At 35.7% G+C, this 24,119-nt stretch overlaps 1 protein-coding gene across 1 annotated transcript in view; it reads right to left on the minus strand.

Moving 5' to 3' along the window:
* Positions 1-24,119, minus strand: part of COL24A1 (collagen type XXIV alpha 1 chain) — a 384,282-nt gene that overhangs the window by 267,462 nt on the left and 92,701 nt on the right. Inside the window, exons 14-15 of the mRNA XM_068540226.1 lie at positions 13,519-13,572; positions 11,437-11,481 (exon numbers count right to left, since the gene is read on the minus strand). Of these exons, the coding sequence (XP_068396327.1) occupies positions 11,437-11,481; positions 13,519-13,572 (99 nt within the window). The remainder of the gene's footprint in view (positions 1-11,436; positions 11,482-13,518; positions 13,573-24,119) is intronic.

Raw genomic sequence — 24,119 nt, forward strand, 5'->3', positions numbered from 1 at the left:
GAGTGAAGTAAGTCAGAAAGAGAAAAATACAGTATGCTAACACATATATATGGAATCTAAAAAAAAAAACATGGTTCTGACGGACCTAGGCCCAGGACAGAAATAAAGATGCAGATGTAGAGAATGGACTTGAGGACACGGGGAGGGGGAAGGGTAAGCTGGGACGAAGTGAGAGAGTAGCACTGACATATATACACTGCCAAATGTAAAACAGATAGCTAGTGGGAAGCAGCCGCATAGCACAGGAAGATCAGCTCGGTGCTCTCTGACCACCTAGAGGGGTTGGATAGGGAGGGTGGGAGGGAGGCGCAAGAGGGAGGGGATATGGGGATATATGTATACATATAGCTGATTCACTTTGCTATACAGCAGACACTAACACAACATTGTAAAGCAATTATACTCCAATAAAGATGTTAAAAAAATACAATAAACATCTCTGTGTGGAAATTATACAGCAACAATTCATGTAAGGAATGGAAAGGAATATCTTAAAAACAAACAAACAAATATTTCTTTATTGTCCTGTTGTTTTTTCTATACATAATATCCTAAATTTTTGTTTCAGTAAATATATTACTGTGCATAGTCTGGCATGTTCAGATGAATGTACTTTGTATGTACAATATGCTATTTTATTTTTAGTGACTCTGAAAGAAAAATCACAAAATAGTAAGTTTCAGAAGGTATCAAAAAACATATTCAGGGCGGAGTTAAGATGGTAGTGTGGAAAGACACGGAGATCGTGTCTCCCCACAGCTAGGGCACCTGCCGGATGCTGGTGGTGGACTGTGACGTCCAAGGAGATGGGTGGAACTCCCAAGCGAACCAGTAGGATGTGGCGGGACTGAGGGGGCAGGAGAAGTGGAGGCTGGAAAGGACCGGTGCCCCTAGGTGTGGCTGAGATGGGGGAGGGGTTCCCATGCCTGGAGGGACCCTCAGGGGCTCAGATCAGGGGGGAGCATGCACAGCGTTTCCCCTGCCCAATCGGCTGAGGAAGTCTGCTCAGCTCTCACAGGCCAGGTCCTATGCCCTCAGAGGGCCTCTGTGGGCCTCATTGCTCCTGGGGGCTAGGAGGGAGGCCAGGGAGAACAGGAACTCCAGGCCACATGGGTCCTTGGGGCATAGGAGGGAGAGCAGGAGAGGCAGGCAGGCGGGGCCCTCCAGGACCAGAAGAGCAGGAGAGGAGAGGAGGGCAACCACCCCGCCCACTCGAATCCAGGAAGCCTGCTGGGCTCCAGGGTGGGAGCCCCCGCCCTCTGACACCAGAGGCAGGAGGCACGCCTGGGCCCCTTCTGTTCTGTCGAGCCTAAGCCCCACCCCCCACCAGCCACAGGGCCTTTTCAAGCCCTGTGGATCCTAAGCATAGGCCCCACCCTTCAACTTCCACAGCCAAGGTCTTTACCACCTTTTTTTTTTTTCTTTTTTTCCCTCTTTTTTTTTTTTTACTACTCTGGTTCTGTTTTACCTTCCAGTTGTTGTTTCAACTATATTTTTATTTTTATATTCTTTCTAACATATCTGTTAGTATCCTAGTCTAATTTTATTTTTTACTTTGTTATTGTTCCCCCCCTTTGTTTTTTCTGCACTTCGTGGCTTGCGGGACCTTGGTTCACAAGCCAGGGTTTGGGTCAAAGCTCCTGGGGTGGGAGCTCTGAGTCTGAACCACTGGACTAACAGAGAACCTCAGACTAACAGAGAACCTCAGGGAATATTCATCGGAGTGAGGTCTGCCAGAGGTCCTCATCTCAGCACCAATACCCAGTTCTACCCAACAGCTCACAAACACCAGTGTTGGAAGCCTCAGAGCAAACAACCAGTAAGACACGAACACAATCCAACTCATCAAAAAAAAAAAAAAAAATGAGACGGCAAAAAATATGTCACAGATGAAGGAGCAAAGTAAAAGCCTACAAGACCACATAAATGAAGAGGAAATAGGCAATCTACCTGAAAAGGAATTCAGAGTAATGATAGTAAAGATGATCCAGAATCTCGGAAATAGAATGGAGGCGTGAACCGAGAAAATACAAGAAATGTTTAACAAAGACCAGAAGAACTAAAGAACAAACCGAGATGAACAACACAATAACTGAAATGAAAAATACACTAGAAGGAATCAGTAACAGAATAACTGAGGCAGAAGAACGAATAAGTGAGCTAGAAGACAAAATGGTGGAAATAACTGCCGAGGAGCAGAACAAAGAAAAAAGAATGAAAAGAACTGAAGACAATCTCAGAGACCTCTGGAACAACACTAAATGCATAAACGTTCGAATTATAGGGGTTGCAGAAGAAGAAGAGAAAAAGAAAGGGTCTGAGAAAATATTTGAAGAGAGTGTAGTGGAAAACTTCCCTAACATGGGAAAAGGAAATAGTCACGCAAGTCCAGGAAGCACAGAGTCCCATACAGGATAAACCCTAGGAGAAACACACCAAGACATATATTAATCAAACTACCAAAAATTAAATTGAAAGAAAAAATACTAAAAGCAGCAAGGGGAAAACAAAAACTAACATACAAAGGAAACCCCATAAGGTTATCAGCTGATTTTTCAGCAGAAACTCTGCAGGCCAGAAGGTAGTGGCAGGATATACTTAAAATGATGAAAGAGAAAAACCTACAACCAAGAGTACACTACCCAGCAAGGATCTCATTCAGATTTGACAGAGAAATCAAAAGCTTTTCAGACAAGCAAAAGCTAAGAGAATTCAGTACCACCAAGCCAGCTTTACAACAAATGCTAAAGAAACTTCTCTAGGAGGGAAACACAACAGAAGAAAAAGACCCATAAAAACAAACCCAAAACATTAAGAAAATGGTAATAGGAACATACATATCAATAATAACCTTGAATGTAAATGGATTAAATGCTCCAACCAAAAGACACAGACTGGCTGGACAGATACAAAAAAAAGACCCATATATAGGCTGTCTACAAGAGACCCACTTCAGACCTAGGGACATATACAGACTGAAAGTGAGGGGATGGAAAAAGATATTCCATGCAAATGGAAATCAAAAGAAAGCTGGAGTAGTGATAATCCTATCAGATAAAATAGACTTTAAAATAAAGGCTGTTACAAGATATGAGGGATACTACATAATGATCAAAGGATCAATCCAAGAAGAAGATGTAACAATTATAAATGTTTATGCACCCAGCATAGGAGCACCTCAATACATAAGGCAAATGCTAACAACCATGAAAGGAGAAATTGACAGTAACACAATAATGGTAGGGGACTTTAACACCACCACCTTCACCAATGAACAGATCATCCAAACAGAAAATAAATAAGGAAACACAAGCTTTAAATGACACAATAGACCAGATAGATTTAATTGATATTTATAGAACATGGCACCCAAAAGTTGCAGAATACACTTTCTTCTCAAGTGCACAAGGAACATTCTCCAGGATAGACCACACCCTGGGTCACAAATCAAGCCTCAGAAAATTTAAGGAAAGTGAAATCATATCAAGCATCTTTTCTGACCACAATGCTATGAGACTGGAAATCAATTACAGGAAAAAAACTGTAACAAACACAAATACATGGAGGCTAAACAGTGCGCTATTAAATAACCAAGAGATCACTGAAGAAATCAAAGAAGAAATAAAAAAATACATAGAAACAAATGATAACAAAAACACAACGACCCAAAACCTATGGGACGCAGCAAAAGCAGCTCTAAGAGGGAAGTTTATAGCAATTCAATCTCACCTCAAGAAACGAGAAAAATCTCAAATAAACAATCTAACCCTACACTTAAAACAACTAGAGAAAGAAGAACAAGGAAAACCCAAAGTCAGTAGAAGGAAAGAAATCATAAACTTCAGAGCAGAAATAAATGAAATAGAAACGAAGAAAACAATAGCAACGATCAATAAAACTAAAAGCTGGTTCTTTGAGAAGATAAACAAAACTGATAAACCACTAGCCAGACTCATCAAGAAAAACAGAGAGGATGCAAATCAATAAAATTAGAAATGAAAAAGGAGAAATCACAAGTGACACCACAGAAGTACAAAGGATGATAAGAGACTACTACAAACAACTATATGCCAATAAAATGGACAACCACGAAGAAATGGACAAATACTTGGAAAGGTACAATTTTCCAAGACAGAATCACGAAGAATTAGAAAAAATAAACAGACCTATCACAAGTAATGAAATTAAAACTATAATTAAAAATCTTCCAACAAACAAAAGTCCAGGACCAGATGGCTTCATAGGTGAATTCTATCAAACATCTAGAGAAGAGCTAGCACCCATCCTTCTCAACCTCTTCCAAAAAATTGTAGAGGGAGAAACACTCCCAAACTCATTCTACGAAGCCACTGTGACCCTGATACCAAAACCAGAAAAAGATATCACAAATAAGGAAAATTATAGACCAATACCACTGATGAACATAGATGCAAAAATCCTCAACAAAACACTAGCAAATCAAATCCAACAACATATTAAAAGGATCATATACCATGATCAAGTGGGATTTATCCCAGGGATGCAAGGATTCTTCACTATACACAAATCAAACAATGTGATACACCATATTAACATATTGAAGAAGAAAAACCATATGATCATCTCAATAGATGCAGAAAAAGCTTTTGACAAAATTCAACACCCATTTATGATAAAAACTCTCCAGAAAATTCGCATAGAGGGAACTTACCTCAACATAATAAAGGCCATATATGACAAACCCACAGCAAGCATCATACTCAATGGTGAAAGACTGAAACCATTCTCACTAAGATAAGGAACAAGACAAGGATGTCCACTCTCACCACTCTTATTCAACATAGTTTTGGAAGCCGTAGCCACGGCAATCAGAGAAGAAAAAGAAATAAAAGGAATACAAATTGGAAAAGAAGAAGTAAAACTGTCACTGTTTGCAAATGACATGATACTATACAGAGAAAATCCTAAAGATGCCACCAGAAAACTACTAGAACTAATCAATGAATTTGGTAAGATTGCAGGACACAAAATTAATGCACAGAAATCTCTGGCATTCCTATACACTAACAATGAAAAAATCAGAAAGAGAAATTAAGGAAACAATCCCACTTACCATCACAACAAAAAGAATAAAATACCTAGGAATAAACCTACCTAAGGAGGTGAAAGACTTCTACTCAGAAAAGTATAAAACACTGATGAAAGAAATCAAAGATGACATAAACAGGTGGAGAAATATACCACATTCTTAGACTGGAAGAATCAATATTGTGAAAATGACTATACCACCCAAAGCAATCTACAGATTTAATGCAATCCCTATCAAACTACCAGTGGCATTCTTCACAGAACTAGAACAAAAAATTTCACAATTCTTATGGAAACACAAAAGACCCCAAATAGCCAAAACAATCTTGAGAAAGAAAAACAGAGCTGGAGGAATCAGGCTACCCAATTTCAAACTATACTAAAAAGCTACAGTAATCAAAACAGTATGGTACTGGCACAAAAACAGAAATATAGATCAATGTTAGAAGACAGAAAGCCCAGAGATAAACCCACGTACATATGGTCACCTTATTTTTGATAAAGGAGCAAGAATATACAATGGAGAAAAGACAGCCTCTTCAATTAGTGGTGCTGGGAAAACTGGACAGCTACATGGAAAAGAATGAAATTAGAACACTCCCTAAGACCATACACAAAAATAAACTCCAAATGGATTAAAGACCTAAATGTAAGACCAGACACTATAAAAGTCTTAGAGGAAAACAAAGGAAAACACTCTTTGACATAAACCACACAGCAAGATCTTTTTTGACCCACCTCCTAGACTAAAGGAAATAAAACAAAAATAAAGAAATGGGACCTAATGAAACTTAAAAGCTTTTGCACAGCAAAGGAAACCATAAACAAGATGAAAAAGACAACCCTCAGAATGGGAGAAAGTATTTGCAAATGAAGCAACTGACAAAGGATTAATCTCCAAAATTTACAGGCAGCTCATGGAGCTCAACATCAAAAAAAACAAACAATCCAAATAAAAAAATGGGCAGAAGACCTAAATAGACATTTCTGCAAAGAAGACATACAGATGGTCAAGAGGCACATGAAAAGATGCTCAACATCCCTAATTATTAGAAAAATGCAAATCAAAACTACAATGAGGTATCACCTCACACAGGTCAGAATGGCCATTATTAAAAAATCTAGAAACAGTAAATGCTGGAGAGGGTGTGGAGAAAAGGGAACCCTCCTGCACTGTTGGTGGGAATGTAAATTGATACAACCACTATGGAGAACAGTATGGAGGTTCCTTAAAAAACAAAAAATAGAACTACCATACGACCCAGCAATCCCACTACTGGGCATATACCCTGAGAAAACCATAATTCAAAAAGAGTCATGTACCAAAATGTTCATTGCAGCTCTATTTACAATAGCCAGGACATGGAAGCAACCTAAGTGCCCATCAACAGATGAATGGATAAAGAAGATGTGGCACATGTATACAATGGAATATTACTCAGTCATAAAAAGGAACAAAACTGAGTTATCCTAGAGTCTGTCATACAGAGTGAAGTAAGTCAGAAAGAGAAAAACAAATACCATATGCTAACACATATATATGGAATCAAAAAAAAAAAGAAAATGGTCAGAAGAACCTAGGGGCAGGACGGGAATAAAGATGCAGACCTACTAGATAATGGACTTGAGGATACGGGGAGGGGGAAGGGTAAGCTGGGACAAAGTGAGAGAGTGGCATGGACATATATACACTACCAAACGTAAAATAGATAGCTAGTGGGAAGCAGCCGCATAGCACAGGGAGTTCAGCTCAGTGCTTTGTGACCACCTAGAGGGGTGGGAGAGGGAGGGTGGGAGGGAGGGAGATGCAAGAGGGAAGAGATATGGGGACATATGTATATGTATAACTGATTCACTTTGTTATAAAGCAGAAACTGACACACCATTGTAAAGCAATTATACTCTAAAAGATGTTAAAAAATAAAAACAAAAAATAGAACTATCATATCACCCAGCAATCCCACTACTGGGCATATACCCCGAGGAAACCATAATTCAAAAAGAGACATGTACCACAGTGTTCATTGCAGCACTATTTACAATAGCCAGGACATGGAATCAACCTAAATGTCTATCAACGGATGAATGGATAAAGATGTGGCACATATATACAATGGAATATTATTCAGCCACAAAAAGAAACGAAATTGAGTTTTTTGTAGTGAGGTGGCTGGACCTAGAGTCTGTCATACAGAGTGAAGTAAGTCAGAAAGAGAAAAACAAATACCGTATGCTAATGCATATATATGGAATCTAAAAATTAAAAAATGGTATTCATGAACATAGTGGCAGGGCAGGAATAAAGATGTAGAGATAAGAGAATGGACTTGAGGACATGGAGCGGGAGGGAGAAGCTGGGGCGAAGTGAGTATAGCATCAACATATACACACTCCCAAATGTAAAATAGATAGCTAGTGGGAAGCAGCAGCATTGCACAGGGAGATCAGCTCGGTGCTTTGTGACCACCTAGAGGGGTGGGATAGGGAGGGTAGAGGGGTGGGATAGGGAGGGTGGGAGGGAGACTCAAGAGGGAGGGGATATGGGGATATATGTATGCATATGGCTGATTCACTTTGTTGTACAACAGAACTAACACAGTATTGTGAAGCAATTACACTCCAAGAAAGATCTATTAAATAAAAAATTATTCATTATAAAAGACTTAGAAAAGTGAAGAATTAGAAAGTAAAATGGTATGGGTATAGAAACTTCTAAGAAACATAAGACATTTTGTGGCATGTCACAAGTTGCATGGAAAATCCTACTCCTAAAAAACTATAGCCCTCTGAAAGTGATCCATGATAGGTTAATAGCTGTTTTCAGTTCCACAAAGATAACCTGAAAGTCCTTCAGCACTACCTACCTACCACACTTCTCTTCCATAAGAAGATGGAATAGACAGAAGGAATAATTTCATGCATAAGAGTTTAGCTGAGGGTGTCAGGGATATAGCAACAGAGGCAAAAAAGCCTCCCACACAGTGACAACTAACAGAGAACTTTTGAGTCAAAGTCAGTCAAAGAAACAGAGAGACCCAAGGAGAGGTTCTTTGTGCAAAACAGCAGCCACTGGCCAATCACAGTTCATGAGTGAACACATCGTGGAAAAGACTGAATTCCATATTGGGCTTTTCAACCATTCCCACCCACTCACAGGCGATAATCACTGCCACTAATTAAGAAACCAAATGACAATAAGAATCAACTGCATGGAAAAAATAATTTAAAGAAAGCAGTATCATCTCTTGTCAGAAACTATACCTGCTGGAAGGGAACACCTGAGAGATAAAGCAGAGACTAGTTCTGGGCAAACAGATAGACTGTTTACTAGGAAACACAAAAGTTCACATAATCTTTCTCAAGTGTCTACAAAACCTCACCTCCTTCCATTCTGCTCCCATCACCCCATACTTCCTAGACTGCCATCCTGCTACTCCTCTTTTCATTTCCCAAACATTCCAGTTTCCCCCTCTTCCGTGCATTTGAATACAGCGTTCTTCTGCCTAAGAGCCCTTTTCCCTTTTCCAGTCCACCACCACTCATATATAATCTTCAGAACAGCTTAAAAGACATCTCCTTTGTGAAGCCTATTCTGACTTTCGGCGATAACACAAATTGCTCCATTCTCAGTGGCTTTACTTTAGTCCGTTATAGCAGTAATCATATTGTATGATATTGCCATTAGATTATAAAGCTGCCAAAAACAGGAATCTTAATTTGTTTGTAATTTTAGGTCTAGCATCTAATTCAGCATTTGATACACAGTAGGTGCTCACATTGTTTTGATTAAAATTTTTAATAAATGTAGAATAGAGGAAGTAATAATACATGCCCTATCTACTTTACAAATGAGATACATATGTGAAAGTACTTTGAAAAGTATAAAGTACCATCTATATCACTGCAGAAGAGATGATGACTACAAAAATGACTGCTAGTGTCATTAGCTATTTTCATTTCTGTAGAATCTCTGCGCACCTACCAAAGAGTGAGTGGAGAAAGGGAAAGGACAGAAAGCCCATTGTTACTGAGCATTATTATGTGTCAGGCACTGTTTTAAGTCCTGGCACTGAAAGATGAGTAAGAGTTAAATATTAGGCAGAAAAGTAAAGTGTTTCAGGTAGACAAACAAGTGCAAAGGCCATGTAGTAGGGAGGCTGCATGACATCTGAGAACGAACAGCTTTGCTAGTACACAGAGTATGTTCTCAAGATGCAGATAAGAGCCACCATGTTAAGAATTTTGGTCTTGATCTTAAGCATAATAACAGAAACTTTGGAGCTAACCAATTTAATGCTAATAGGTTAAATCAAGAATGCACAAAGAGTATCTTTGGAGTCCAATTCCCTTCCCCTACTTCCTGTCTCTCCCCACTGACAGGACCAGTGACCACCACTTACAGGTTTAGCCCTATTCTAAGTTCAGAGAAAAAAAAATTGGTTCTTTGGGTTCCACCTTCACATAGAGCTTCTCATGACATCTAAAGAAATCTCTTAAGAGAGATAGTATACCTGTTAAGGTATTGTAAGTTTTAAGGAGGTGGTATAGCACAATAGAGAGAATTTTGGACTCTGGATGTATGTCATCCGGCTTCAAATCCGGGCTCAACGTTTATAAGCTAAGTGGTCTTAGGTTGTTCTGAGAATTAAATGACCTAACCCATGTGACTAGCACATAGAAAATACTAAATGAAAGTGAGCTGTTATTGCTGATTTTATTATAATTACTATACTAATATTATTATGAAAGAGAAAACTTTAAATGTCCTAGACTTACTCAGGTTCCCTAACTCTTAATTCTATATTCTTGCCATCTCAAATGGGCAAGTTAAAACTTGTTATGCTGATTTTTACCATAGTTCCAATAACTGAACTCCTGACTTATTCCTTTGGCCAAGTTGCCACCTTCTGACTTGGGGCAGTTAAGGTGGGGAAACAACATTAAATTTGGAGTCAGAGGACCTGTGTTCAAGTTCAAGCTAAAAATACCGTAGCTATAATTTATGGCAGAAAACTCTAGAGTCTTAATTACCTACTTCACATAATAGAGCAAGCTCTAAATTGATTCTTTTAAATTAATTTATTAATTTATTATTTATTTTTGGCTGCGTTGGGTCTTGTTGCTGTGCGCGGGCTTTCTCTAGTTGCGGTGAGTGGGGGCTACTGTTCGTTGCGGTGCATGGGCTTCTCATTGTGGTGGCTTCTCTTGCTGTGGAGCACGGGCTCTAGGTGCATGGGTTTCAGTAATTGTGGCGCGCGGGATGAGTAGTTGTGGCCTGTGGGCTCTAGAGCGCAGGCTCAGTAGTTGTGGCACACGGGCTTAGTTGCTCCGTGGCATGTGGAATCTTCCTGGACCAGGGCTTGAACCCGTGTCCCCTGCATTGGCAGGCAGGTTCTTAACCACTGCACCACCAGGGAAGCCCTAAATTGATTTTTAAAGAAAATCCTACCTCTGCCAATGGTCATATCCTACTTTTAGATGAATAGAAATAGTTTAAAGATTCTATTTTCATTAGGCTCCTTACATTTCATTAAAGTATGTCAGTCTCACCTTTAGCTAGCTCAATGTTAAAGCATATGGCTCTAAATTTATCTAAAATATCTATAATTTATTTCCTGTCATGAACCAGAAGCTTGGATGAGAGAAATATATTTATGAAGATATATCAAAAGTAACAGTCTGTTCACTCCAATGAATAGTCAAAAATTTATCAGAGAGCTACATATTTGGACTACATTGTTTTGGCCTCCACAGAATTGCTTTTATTAAACTGTACTTTGCTGACATCAGAAACTTCAGTGAAACTCAAGAGTTGAATTCACTGTATAAAAACTGATTAAGTGAACAAATAATATAGTCACTTTTTTTAAGTACAATAAATAAGTTAGGTATTAAAATGATTAATGGCAATGGTGAAGTCCAGCTCCTACCTTTTGTCCAGCATGGTTTTCCTAACCATTTATTCAATTTTATTTCATAAAGCCTACTGTTATCATGTGCTTTTGTTTAGACCTATCTGCCTCTCTAGACCAGATGGTATGAAAGACTGTCTCAAAGGAAAGAAGTGGCTATTCTACGTCTTACACTTCTGGAGAAACTGAGTCTTGATTAAGTATCCTTAAGACAAATACACATACACATCAACCTGTAGAAATTTGTTATTTCAGTGTATCCTAAAGTATAATTAATTTTTAAATTCATACTACTGGTCTAATTTGCATATCTGGTGGGGAAATACATGTGAGCAAGGTTGATATTCAACAATGACACTAAAACTTTTCATTTTTGTAAAGTTTTAAAAACACATCTAACAAATATAAATACACACAAAAATATTTGATAAGAAGGATGATGATATCTGATACTCACTCTAAGCCCAGGAAATCCCGGAGGACCAATGCTACCTACAAGTCCCTAAGTAAGAGAAATGTGCAAAATTGGTTAAATATGATTCCAAACTACTAAGGGTATTTTCTAAAGATGAAGACAAAAATTTCTAGGAAAAAATATATCAAAATTTACCTTCTTTCAGCTAACTTCTGCAACTTCCCTACTCTTATGCATCCTCCTAAGAAGTGCAAACCTCTGGTGGCAGCTTATATTCTTTAAAAGTGGCCCTGGCTTCATGCTTTTAGATACTAGGACTACCACCTAGCCTAGGATATAGATTTCTCTGTGTCTCCTATGTACCTAATAAAGGAAGTAAATCCCATTAATAATCAGCATTATAAACATAATTAGCCTATATGTAGTATGAAAAGACAAGTGGTCAGCATGTCAGGTGAGAAGAACATTTTCAGATGATTTAAAACACTTATCAGCTCTTTTGAAGTACATTATTTAAATTTTCTAAATTTCTCATTTATGAAACTGAAATAGTAATATTGTTTTCATTTTGTATAGAATTAAAACTGTAATTAAAACTCTAATATATATATATATATATATATATGAGCTTTTGAAAATTTTCTTAAAGCACTATACAAATGTAAGAAATTACCAACCTTGTTAAATTATTTGTATGAGATTTAAAATTATCTATATTAATTTTTCCAGTTGATTCATGATGGGTCTTTGTGACAGTCTTAAACTCATCATTACAGTCTTTGTGATAATTCCTACTCTACTCCATGTCAGAGTTACATCATTTACAGGGTACAAAGTATAAGAATACACCCTCCCTTTATTTTTGCATTTCAAATTCTGTTTTGAAACAAAGGTACAGTATAAAATATAGAGAATAATAAACCAATAAACTGAAAATATCCAATTTATTCTTACATTCTAAAGAAGACTCCAAATGCTCTTCCAGAAGTATTATATTTTAAATATAAACAGCAGACTTCAAAGAGAAAATTTTTAAATATTGTTAGGAGTCCAACCCTAACAAACTTCATGTATATTTAACTGACAAAACATTAAATAAGATGGCTTCACACTAGGTATGCAAGGACATAAATGGTATTAAAGAAAAAATGTAAATAATGCTTTACTTTATTATGCCTGAAATGGGAAGCTCCCCAGAATCATGGGCAAGAATAAGATGGTAAACATTCTACTTAAGACATGATTCAACTTTTTAACAATTTGTTTGGAAATCAGTTCTACTCTTATTTTATCTTCCAAGCCTTATAACAAATAAAACTTTTGCTAAATTCACTGAATAAGCTAATACAGTTATAATTTAGAAAAAAATAAAAAAGAAACTATTTTCAAACACTTTATTTTAAGCATAAATGCTAATAATTTACATAGTCTAAATATAGGAACTATTCCTAATTTATGATCCAAGGATTTAGTAGTTGATTCTAATTCACCTTAAAAATCGTATGAAAACAATGTGTACATGACATATATTGGGGGATAGCCATTTTTTGAGGGCAAAAAGTAAAGACATTTCTGCCTAGTGTCAAAAAACAGCATTCCATCATCATCCTTTGATAATATAATTAAACTAATTTTAGAATTTTAACTTCCTAATCTGAACATAGATATCTAAACAATCCCCCCCAAAGACTTCTCTATAAAATACTGAAAAGTAAGGTAGATCAATGACAGGTTTGAGTCCAAAAGAGCAATCACCAAATGCACAATTTTTACATGAGGCTTGTTAGTACCTTGATGTACATGAAAGGCTTTTTTCCCCATGCCCCTCCCCACAAATATACAAGTCAGTATCGTGATTGTATACTTCTAATATTTTAAATAATCAGTCATGTTTAACATGGTCAAAATAATTAATTTTAATGATTATCTCTCAAGACAGAATTTATAACACTTCTGTCTTATTTCCCATGCTGTAAAAGCACAAAGTGGAATGTGCTCAGTGGTATCAAAACTGTCTGGCCAAGAGTGCTTGTCAGGAATGTGGTAATGAGAATGGCAAGTAGAGTTGCTATGAAGTGTTGAGTGATGTTAGACTGCGAGGATGGACCATCACAATTTACTCACAGGACTGCCATCAGGACCTGCAGGGCCTCTGTCTCCAAAGTCACCTGGAAAACCCTGGCCCAAAGAAAAAAGAAAGAAATGCTATTACAGCCAAAATAGATAAAGAATTCATTTTTGCTGCGTTTTCTGGTAAGGAACTTAGTAATAGGAAATATTTATTTCCTAACCTATAAATTATAGTGCAACAAAAATGTGTATTTGTTTTGCATAACACTTAATTGATTTTAAGTACACGATTTCTATAGTTTATAAAATTATTTTACATGCCACTCAATATATACAGAAAGCTAAGCTGCAGAAAATAGAAATTTGTTATCCATTATGTAAAGAATCATTGAATGAGAGGAAACAGAACCAAGATTTCCAGCTGACCAATCCATTAGTTTTGTCCACTACTTCATGCTGTTCCTATACACACACCACAGAGAATGAAATGACTATTAATATTTAGCATGTGCTTAGCACACTTACCTTGGCTAAAGGCTTTATACACATTATTATATATGCACTACTTCATTTCATCTTCACAGTAGGTCAAATCAATGAGTACTAACATCCTCACTTCATAGTTGAGGAAGTTAAAGCCCAGAGAGGTTAAATCACTTGCATCCACTAGTGTTGGGTGGGACTGAGCTTTGAATGCAGGCAGTCTGATTGCAGAGTCAGTGCTTGTTCTACTATGCTATATTGAATACTTTAACTCATCATTCCAAGATACAATACAACATGTAAAAACATCATTTAAGAAAAGGGAAAATGCACATAAATATTGTAAATACAAAATTTATACAAAATATAAAATACAAAAGTGCGATTGAAATATAAGCTTCCCAAAGGTCTATTGAGAATTCTACACAGTAAAACTGTGAAGGACAGGAAATTAACACACTTCCTCATTATAAATTCTATTGTAAAATAACTCAATTACTCAGTTACTCTTGCTTTATATACTCAAAGTTTTTCTCTAGAGATTTACCATTGAGTTTATCAACTTCAAAGCTCCCTTTTTAAAAGGCTACTTTACAAAATTCTTTATAATACTTATTATGAACACTTTGACAACACTCATTTTTAAAAACTTATAAGGCTAACAAAATAAAGTACATTATTAGATTCTTATAATCTTTTATTTAGGCAAGCCAGTATTAAATATTATGTGTTTAACAGATTGCCAAAAATCACTGGTTCACTAGTATAAACACGAATGGGCTAAGCTGAAAAGATGGTTTAACAATGGAAGAAAAGATATGACGTTTCTAAGACATAGTTAACTCGTAGGAGTGGTTTCTCTTATTTTGTAATCAGAGGATAATGCAAAAACCATCTGTATAGTCAAACATATTGCAGCCATACCCCCTTCAAAGTCAGTTGAAATTCAGGCAGGCATTTTGCTCTCATTGTCCTTGGAAGTCAAATCCTGTTGACAATAAGCTCACAAATCTGCAATACATCATTCCATACAGTATGAATTATTATGGGTATTTGAAAGTATTTATGATACACAGGTAATGGAAAAAGCAGAAGAAAAATACTGTAATAAATCTGAAACATAAGAGATGATTGACTTTTTAGATGGATCATAAGTAGGTTTTCCAGAAACCCCAGTGAAATAATAAAGAATGGGGGACATACTGCATGATTCCATTAATGTGAAATGTTCAAAATAGGCAAATCTATGGAGGTAGAAAGTAGATTAGTGGTTGTCGAGGCCTGGTGATGTGGTGAAGAGCTGGAGGGTGCCTGCTTACAATACTGGGTTTCTTTCTGAGGTGATGAAAATGTTCTAAAATTAGTGCAATGGCTGCACAAGTCTATGAATATACCAATAACCACTGAATTGTACACTTTAAAGGGGTGAATTTTATGGTATGTACATTACATCTTAATAAAGTTTTTCTCAAAAAACAAGGAAACAGTTGGTCTGGACAAGGAGTGGGATTGCTGAAAACATCTTTGGGGACTCACTCAGGATTGCCTAGAGGATGTGCTCTTTGGGACCGACTGGCCCCCCACCCTCATCCAGTGGGAGGAGCTGCTTTCCAGTTCAGCGTCCCACAGAACTAGTGATTTCTCCCTGCTAGGAGAAGGGCAAGAACTGTGATTAGTTCTCCACTTATCACAAAGCCTGTATTTTCTACAACCAGCATGAAAACAATGAAATAAGCACTTATTGATTTCAACTTCCTATTCTTTTGGTAGTTCAATAATACGTATAATAAATATTAGCTGTTCAACTTCACTTTGCCCCTGAAACAATTTAGTTGAACTGAGAATACACCTACTTTAAAATTTTTTATGTATTATTTCTCTTCTCATTTTACTACGCATTAAGCAGTTCATTTTTAACTCTCTATTCTAGATAGAGATATCTTTTTGTTTTAACCCATCTTACATGTTGACTATTGTGTCATCAATATTTGAAATAATTCCTACATTTTCTTGTTTCATGAAATATAGTACAGTTAATGCCATAAAAAGCATCATTATATGTGGCTACATATTGGACATATATTTTCTTTTGAAGGAAATCATGCCAATGTTTTATATTGTTAAATATGTCACTGCTTGTACAGTGTTATTCAGTTGTTATTTCAATTTTGGCAACTATATGCATTTTTCTTTTTTTTACTGCAGGTAAAGCTCTGAATTCCTTTAATAAAATAAACCTAAGTATTTGCAACCATATATCTTCATTGTAAAAAAAATGATCTTAAAGACTGGTTGTGAAATATGGAACAGTAGTGACAAAACACTCTGCCTTCTAACTTAGAATACAAAAGACACAGTTTCTACAATTTCTTTCTCCACTTGAAAGAATTTGTTGCAAAATGAAATACTAAATTTTCTCTCATATTTACTTAGTGGAAAATTATAACCCCTAATTTAATCAAACTGTGTTCTCTTAGAAACATCCTCCTACTACCAAAGGATATAATGGGCATTTTCCAGGATAATCATTCATAGGAAAGCTTGAGTTTTTGCCCTTTTTGCCCAACTTGCCAATTTCATGAATGTAATAATCATCTTCTCTGTCATACTGAGAGAAGTAAGTCAGAGAAAGACAAATATCATGATATCACTTATATGTGAAATCTAAGAAAATGGTACAAATGAACTTATTTACAAAACAGAAATCAAGTTACAGATATAGAAAACAAACTTATGGTTACCAGTGGAAAAAGGGAGGGGAGGGATAAATTGGGAGATTGGGACTGACATATACACACTACTATATATAAAATCATTAATAAAGACCTACTGTATAGCACAGGGAACTCTACTCAATACTATGTAATGGCCTATATGGGCCATTACATCTAAAAAAGAGTGGATATATGTGTACGTATAACTGATTCACTTTGCTATAAACCTGAAACTAACGCAACACGGTATGTTGTGTCAACTATACTTCAATAACAAACAAATAAACAAGTAAATAAATGGCATGCCAGAGTTGCATTGTTACTTCTGTGAACATAATTCTCTTTTTTATATTTTCATTGTTTTGATCAGTTGTAAAATTTTATTTTGTAAAGAATATGACATTTCAGGGATTTCACTTGATCTCTTCAAGTTATGAATAATTTTCTTGCTCATTTCCACTGTTTGATCAATGTAGTGGACAGATTTTGAGGTGACTCTTAATGATTCCTACTTCCTGTTGCCCAATCTTTGTATGATACCCTCCATTTGTGTGTGTTGGGACTATGACTTGCTTCTTCTAACAAATAGAATAGAGCAAAGGTGATGGTATGCCAATGATGTGATTATGTTGTACTATATAAAAGTCCATCTTAGCAGCCTGGAGCTAGAGTCTTCCTGAGTTTGATGAAATAAGCAGCTGTGTTGGAGAGGCCCACACAACAGGGAACTGTGAATGACCTCTAGGAACTGTGGACAGTCCATAGGACCTGAAGTTGGGCAATAGCCAAAAACCAGCAAAGAGCCAGGGTCTCTTAGTTCTACAACTTCAAGGAAATGAATTCTTCTCACAACCTGAAATGAGCTTGGAAGTGAACTCTTCCCCAGTCAAGCGTCCAGATGATAATGCAGCAGCTGACACTTTGACTGCAGAAGACCTAGTTAAGTAGTATCTGGACTGCTGACTGATGAAAACTATGAGATTTATTAATGGGTGTATTTTAAGCTTCTAAGTTTGTGGTATTTGTTATGTAACAACAGATAGAAAACTAATACAATTGGTAATTAAAACTACTTTAAATAAAGTCCTATTTGTACAATTTACTATGTGGTAATGCTCAATGTAAGACTTCTCACACTGTTTCTAGATTTTAAAATTTTAAGTAAATAATATGTTTGAAGATTTTCTACTGCTTTTAATTCTCTATTGAAAATTATAATCCATGAATAATCAATATCAGTTAAATAAATTTAAAAATTTATATTTACTTTAAAATTTTTACTGTAATCTAATTAAATATCTTTTTAAAACTGCATAATTCTATCATTTCCTATCCATCTAGCTGCCAACATAAACAATTTTTATCATGCTTCATGAATTTTGTTTCTATACCTATGATATACAAAATTTAAGAGTAATATGAATTGTTTAATAATACAAAATGTTTCTCAGTCTCTGGGAATTTCTCAGTCTCAGCTATTGCAAATATTGCACTAGTTCTACTACCTCTGAAACCAAAAATCAGAACACAAAGAGAGGCAAGAAAATAGAAGGTTTGCATTACTTGAAGCAGTACTTCATTATACAAGAGCCTATTGCATTCATACTAAAAGGAGAATTAGATAAGTAAATTCATCTTTCCTTTACCAAAGTGCTTCTACTGCCTGCTCAGTCTTCATCGCAATCTCAAGCAGTTTCCGTCTCTAATGTTGGCAGTGGTACCAGCTACAAAACTTCATGGTATTCAGATGTGAGGTTATAAGCAAGAGATGTGGAGAAGAATTTCTCTGAGCCTTGAACATTATTAAAATACTTTCGTAGCCAGCCTCAAAGATGGACCCTCATGATTCTCACTACCTGGTATTAATGCCCTTGTGTAGTGTCCGCCCATTTTGACTCCTGGCTGGCCTATGTGACTAACAGAATATAGAAGTAACAGAATGTGAATTCTTAGGCTAGGTCATAAAAGGCACTATACCTTTCACTTTGCTCCCATGGACCACTTGGTCTGGTGGAAGCCAAAACCATGCTGTGAAGACACTCAAGTTGCCATGTGGAGAGTTCCCCATGGGGAGGAAATGAGACTTCCCACCAGCCAGTAAGTGAGCCACCTTAATAGCAGATCAGCCCCAGTCAAGCCTTCAGATGACTGCAGTCTTGCCCAAAATCTTGACTGTAACCTCATATGAAACCCTAAGCTAGACCCACCCAAATAAGCCACTCCCAAATTCCTGACCCACAGAAACTATAAGAAATAATATATATTTATTATTACTGTTTTAAACCGCTAACATGGAGCAATCTGTTACATAGCAATAGGTAACTAATACGTAATAACAAGAATGGATGTCTAGGATTACAGGTCATACAATGCCAATGCTAAGTGCTAAATCCTGAGTGATGGGAAAATCATGTGTTTTTTAAATACATTTTATTTTATTTGTTTGTGATGTACAGGGTCCTCTAAAGTGCAGAGCCCGGATCAAGTTTCTCTCTTGCCTGGGTCTGATGGTACTGTTATCAAACATGGTAGTTATCAAACATTAAGAACAAAAGAAGTATTCTAGACTTGGTATGCCTGAATATATATGTGGTGTTAATATTGTCGACTACATACAGATACTATACTTGGTGGTATAGCTAAATATCAGGAAACAGTGGAAAACTTATTGCTTAGGGAGTCTAGTAAAAGAATTATTTTCCTAGTTCTACAAAGACATTAGAAAAACACTGAATATAAAATAACTAGAGAAACCTGAGGACTAAAATAACCATAAAATACTGGTGACTATATTTATGGAATTAAAAAATAAAGAGTTGCAAAACTTTTCTGTTAAAGACTACAATTAACTATGAACACATTTTGCTCTTTCTAAAGAACAAATGTTTAGAAACAATATATTCAATCTAAAGTAGAGATAAATTAAAATTATCATAAAAGACATATATACTAAACAGGCATTAGTGATAAAGTAAACAGGCATTACCAATAAAAAAAGAAATTCAACTTTTTCCAAGATGAAGCAATGAAAACAGAAGACTGCACTAAATTGTCTAGGACTAGACACACTAACATAAAACCCAGAGGTTAATTTTACACATTCTACACATGAATACATACTACTAGAAAATCCTGATATTTTAAAATCCTTCAAAGGGAAACACAATTATTGTAGGTAAAGGCTAGAGTGTAAAGTGCTCTGTGATAATCCAGCCTCTGCCTCTTTCTTTTCCTTATAGGTAAGATAATTTGATCCACATTTCAAGGTCAACCATGTCCTAACAGTTGAGACTAATTTTAAACTTAGGTAGGAATTTAATGGGTTTTAGACAAATCCTTGGAGATTTAGCATCAAGTCAGGCTTACTGTTAACCTAGCTATGATCTGGGCCTCAGTTCTCAGGCTCAAGTTCCTGCCTTGCTCTTAAAGACTGGTTACCAGCTTGTACTCTAATTCTGGGAATTGGAATCTGCCTTTTTCCTGTGTTCAAGAACCAGTTTTGCCACACATTATCCCTCAATCATAAGGGCCACGCCTCATTCTTGCCATTTTCCCACACTGAGAATACAAGCCAAGCCAAACCTCACTTCCATATTTGCACTCACATTTCCACATTCCTGATTTTGATAACCTACAAGACTCTCTTGAGTTTTCCCTTACATTATCCACCCTGAAAATAAATGCCTGCCTGAATTCCCATTTGTTGGTGTCATACCTCTATGAAGTCATGATCTTCCTGGACTTCCCCAAAGTTACCAACTATAGTTCATTGGGCATCCCTCTTCTCAGTAACTGACCCGACCTTGAAGATGGGTTTAATTCAAAGTACTGGTCTCTTCATACATCTTGTCAACCTATAGTTAGCCAAACATAGTTACTACAGATCATCCCAGTAGAATCCAGAAAATACATTTTTCCTGAAAGAGGCAGAATCACTAAAAATTAATGACAATATTTGGTAATGCTCTAGCAAGAGTAGTTCTTTCTTTATGAATTAACTTCAAACTTTTCCTGGGACAAAGAAAACACTGTCTCCAAATTCTCCATAAAATGTATGTATTTGAAACACGGTTGTGCAATACGTATTTAAGATTGTTTGGGGCTAAAGATAGAACTAATAACAGATGTCTAACAGAAGGATTTTATATTCTGAAATTCTAACACTGGAGTTAGAAGCCAAAATACAGTTTACTTTAAATAGACTCTTCTAACAGAAAGCTGTAAGAGAAAAGGAGACACTCCTTTCTATAGTTGGAAAAGTAAACATCTCTGAAGTCCCGGTGCCTTAAGGGTGTTATTTTGTTCACTATTCTAAGGCTGCAATATTTTGATATTCATAGGAAGAAAACTGAGTACTCTTTTGCTCTTTGTCAAACTTCAAATACAATATGATTTGATTATTTATAATCTATTATTATCAGATCTGAAAAAGTCCTTAGAAAACCTGTGTATTTTGACAACAGTTTTCTAGGTACTGTTGAGAGTCAATCCAAATCTCCAATACCACGTTACCTTCAATCCTGGAAAAATCAGTTCTGGCAGAGATATTTTAGGTCGTGGAGCTACATAAATTTGCTTCAACTTACTACAAGAGACTACTGATTAAATCAATCTGGGAGCCCTGTAAAATGCTTTTTTAATAGCAGCTATAGAATTTCCTGACTGCGCACTACAGAATGAAGTTTGGAAACTTTGCACTAAAAAGAGAGCTACTTGGAATTAGTAACATATATAAAATATGAAGTTAACAAATACATATATATCCTCTTTCCCTGTGTCTCCCATTTTTTTAAACAGCATTCTTCTTTTCTATTATAAATCAGCGGATGGTTTTATGCTTTTAAATAATTTGGTTCATATCATATGCTCCAAGAAGCTTCTCAAAGACAGTAAAACATGTAAAATAGAACAGGAGTTCTTTGGTGTTTTAAAAAGAGTCCTGACCAATATAGATTGTCTACTATCTTGTTTTTAAGATCTCTAGTATTAACTGACAACAAGGATTTTGATCCAATTGTGACATTATAGGGAGTGTAGGAGGGAAGAAAAGGAAGAGGTAAGAACTATAGTATCTCAATATCAAAAAGCATGAGTACACAAACACTGACTAATATGTAACTGATTACATAAGGCATTTAAAAATAATTGTGATTAGTAAGTACCTAATACTAAGATCTTAAAATCAAAAATAGTTTACAATACAAGGAAGAAAACCACTTCTCAAATGTCAACAACCTAAGACTAAGGAACAAATGAATTTGTTAATAAAACTACTTTTACATAATCTGATCCTAAAATATACCAAATTCCTAACAAAACCAGTTTTTTACTTTTCCTGATTGAAAAAGCAAAAACACATTATGTGACAAATATTAACTCTATCTGCAAACTCTGAATAAATACAATGTTTTATTTTGGGGAAGAAAGAGTTTTCTGGGAAGATTTAAAATGAAATAACTTAACACAAACATTAATGTAAAAAATAACAGTACAAGGCTAAATAATAAATAACTCAAACAACCAAAATAATATGTTATTTTAAAATGTATCCATTTTGAACAGCATTCACATAATATTTATACTGTCTAGGAGAGGATATCTCTTACCTGTAAGTCTATAATTTCATTAAAACAATACAAACATCACTAAGGAAGCTGGCTCACAACAACTTAATTCCATGCTTAGTGTTTACTCAGGGAAATAAGTGATTCTTTGGCAACCAGTATGAGCATATGATTTATAGCAACATCTTCCCAAACTTAAGCTTAGCAATATTACTAACAATTTTGGACAGGACTTTGACTACTCCCCTATATATTTCTATGCTGCACAGGTATATGATGTCATGTCAATACATATACACTTTCATATTTTTGTAAACTATTCACACCAAACATAGAGCTTTAGTACTCAGGTTAGAAACCAATACAGTAATCCAAAAAAGCTTATATTTATAGTGACCTAAACTTGGATTTTGAAGTTTTCTATGCCTACTGCCTTCACTATTTTGACTATCAGAGTGTTTCATATTTTATAATACAGAAAGTGAAGTAATTTATTTTACCAGTTTCTGGCTTTAATTTCAGAGACTCTAAAAATATAAGTGTAATATGTTACATAAAATTTAAGGAGTTATCTAAAAGGAGTTACTATTATTCTACAAATTACATGTTACAATAATTATTTGAAACTGAATCATGTCCAACAGGCACATGAAAAGATGCTCAATATGGCTAATTATTAGAGAAATGCAAATCAAAACTACAATGAGGTATCACCTCACACCAGTCAGAATGGCCATCAGATGGCCATCATCAAAGGTCTACAAACAATAAACACCGGAGAGGGTATGGAGAAAAGGGAACCTTCCTACACTGTTGATGGGAGTGTAAATTGGTGCAGCCAATATGGATAACAGTATGGAGGTTCCTTAAAGAGTAAAAATACAGTTATCATATGATCCAGCAATCCCACTCCTGGGCATGTATCCAGAAAAGATGAAAACTGTAGTTCAAAAAGGTACATGTACCCCAATGTTCATAGCAGCACTATTTACAATAGCCAAAATATGGAAGTAACCTAAGTGTCCATTGACAGAGGAATGGATAAAGAAGATGTGGTGTGTGTATATATATATATATACACACACATATGTGTATGTGTGTGTGTGTATATATATATATATACACACACACATATATTCCATTTTATATGGAATATATATATATATTAATATACATATTAATTATATATAATGGAATATTACTTAGCCATAAAAATGAATGAAATAATGCCATTTGCAGCAACATGGACGGATGTGGAGATTATCATATGAAGTGAAGTAATCAAAGACAAATATATGATATCACTTATATGTGGAATCTAAAAAAGTGATACAAATGAACTTATTTACAAAACAGAAACAGACTCACAGACATAGACAACAAACCTATGGTTACCAAAGGGGAAAGGGGGAGAAGGGAGGGATAAATTAGGAGTTTGGGATTAACAGATACACACTACTATATATAAAATAGATAAACAACAAGGACTGACTGTATAGGATAGGGAACTATAGTGAATACCTTATAATAACCTATAATGGAAAAGAATCTGAAAAAGAATACATACATGTATAACTGAATCACTTCGCTGTACACCTGAAACTAACACAACATTGTAAATCAACTATACTTCAATTTTTTAAAAACTGAATCATATGCTATGCTCAAAGACTAATTGTATCTACCTAAAATTTGAGGAAACAAGCTCATTTACAATGTAAGACTAATTAAATTAATTAAAGGGGAGTAGTGATTATAATAAAGTACATCTTATTCTAAGGACAGTAAATGAAATAACATGGATGGGATCCACATAGCTGTACCTTAATGAAGCACCAACCTACACTTCTAAATAGCTATGAAACCAGTAGAAGATTGGACATAACAGTCTTTG

This window comes from Eschrichtius robustus, chromosome 3 (assembly GCF_028021215.1).
Source record: "Eschrichtius robustus isolate mEscRob2 chromosome 3, mEscRob2.pri, whole genome shotgun sequence".
NCBI lineage: Eukaryota > Metazoa > Chordata > Mammalia > Artiodactyla > Eschrichtiidae > Eschrichtius > Eschrichtius robustus.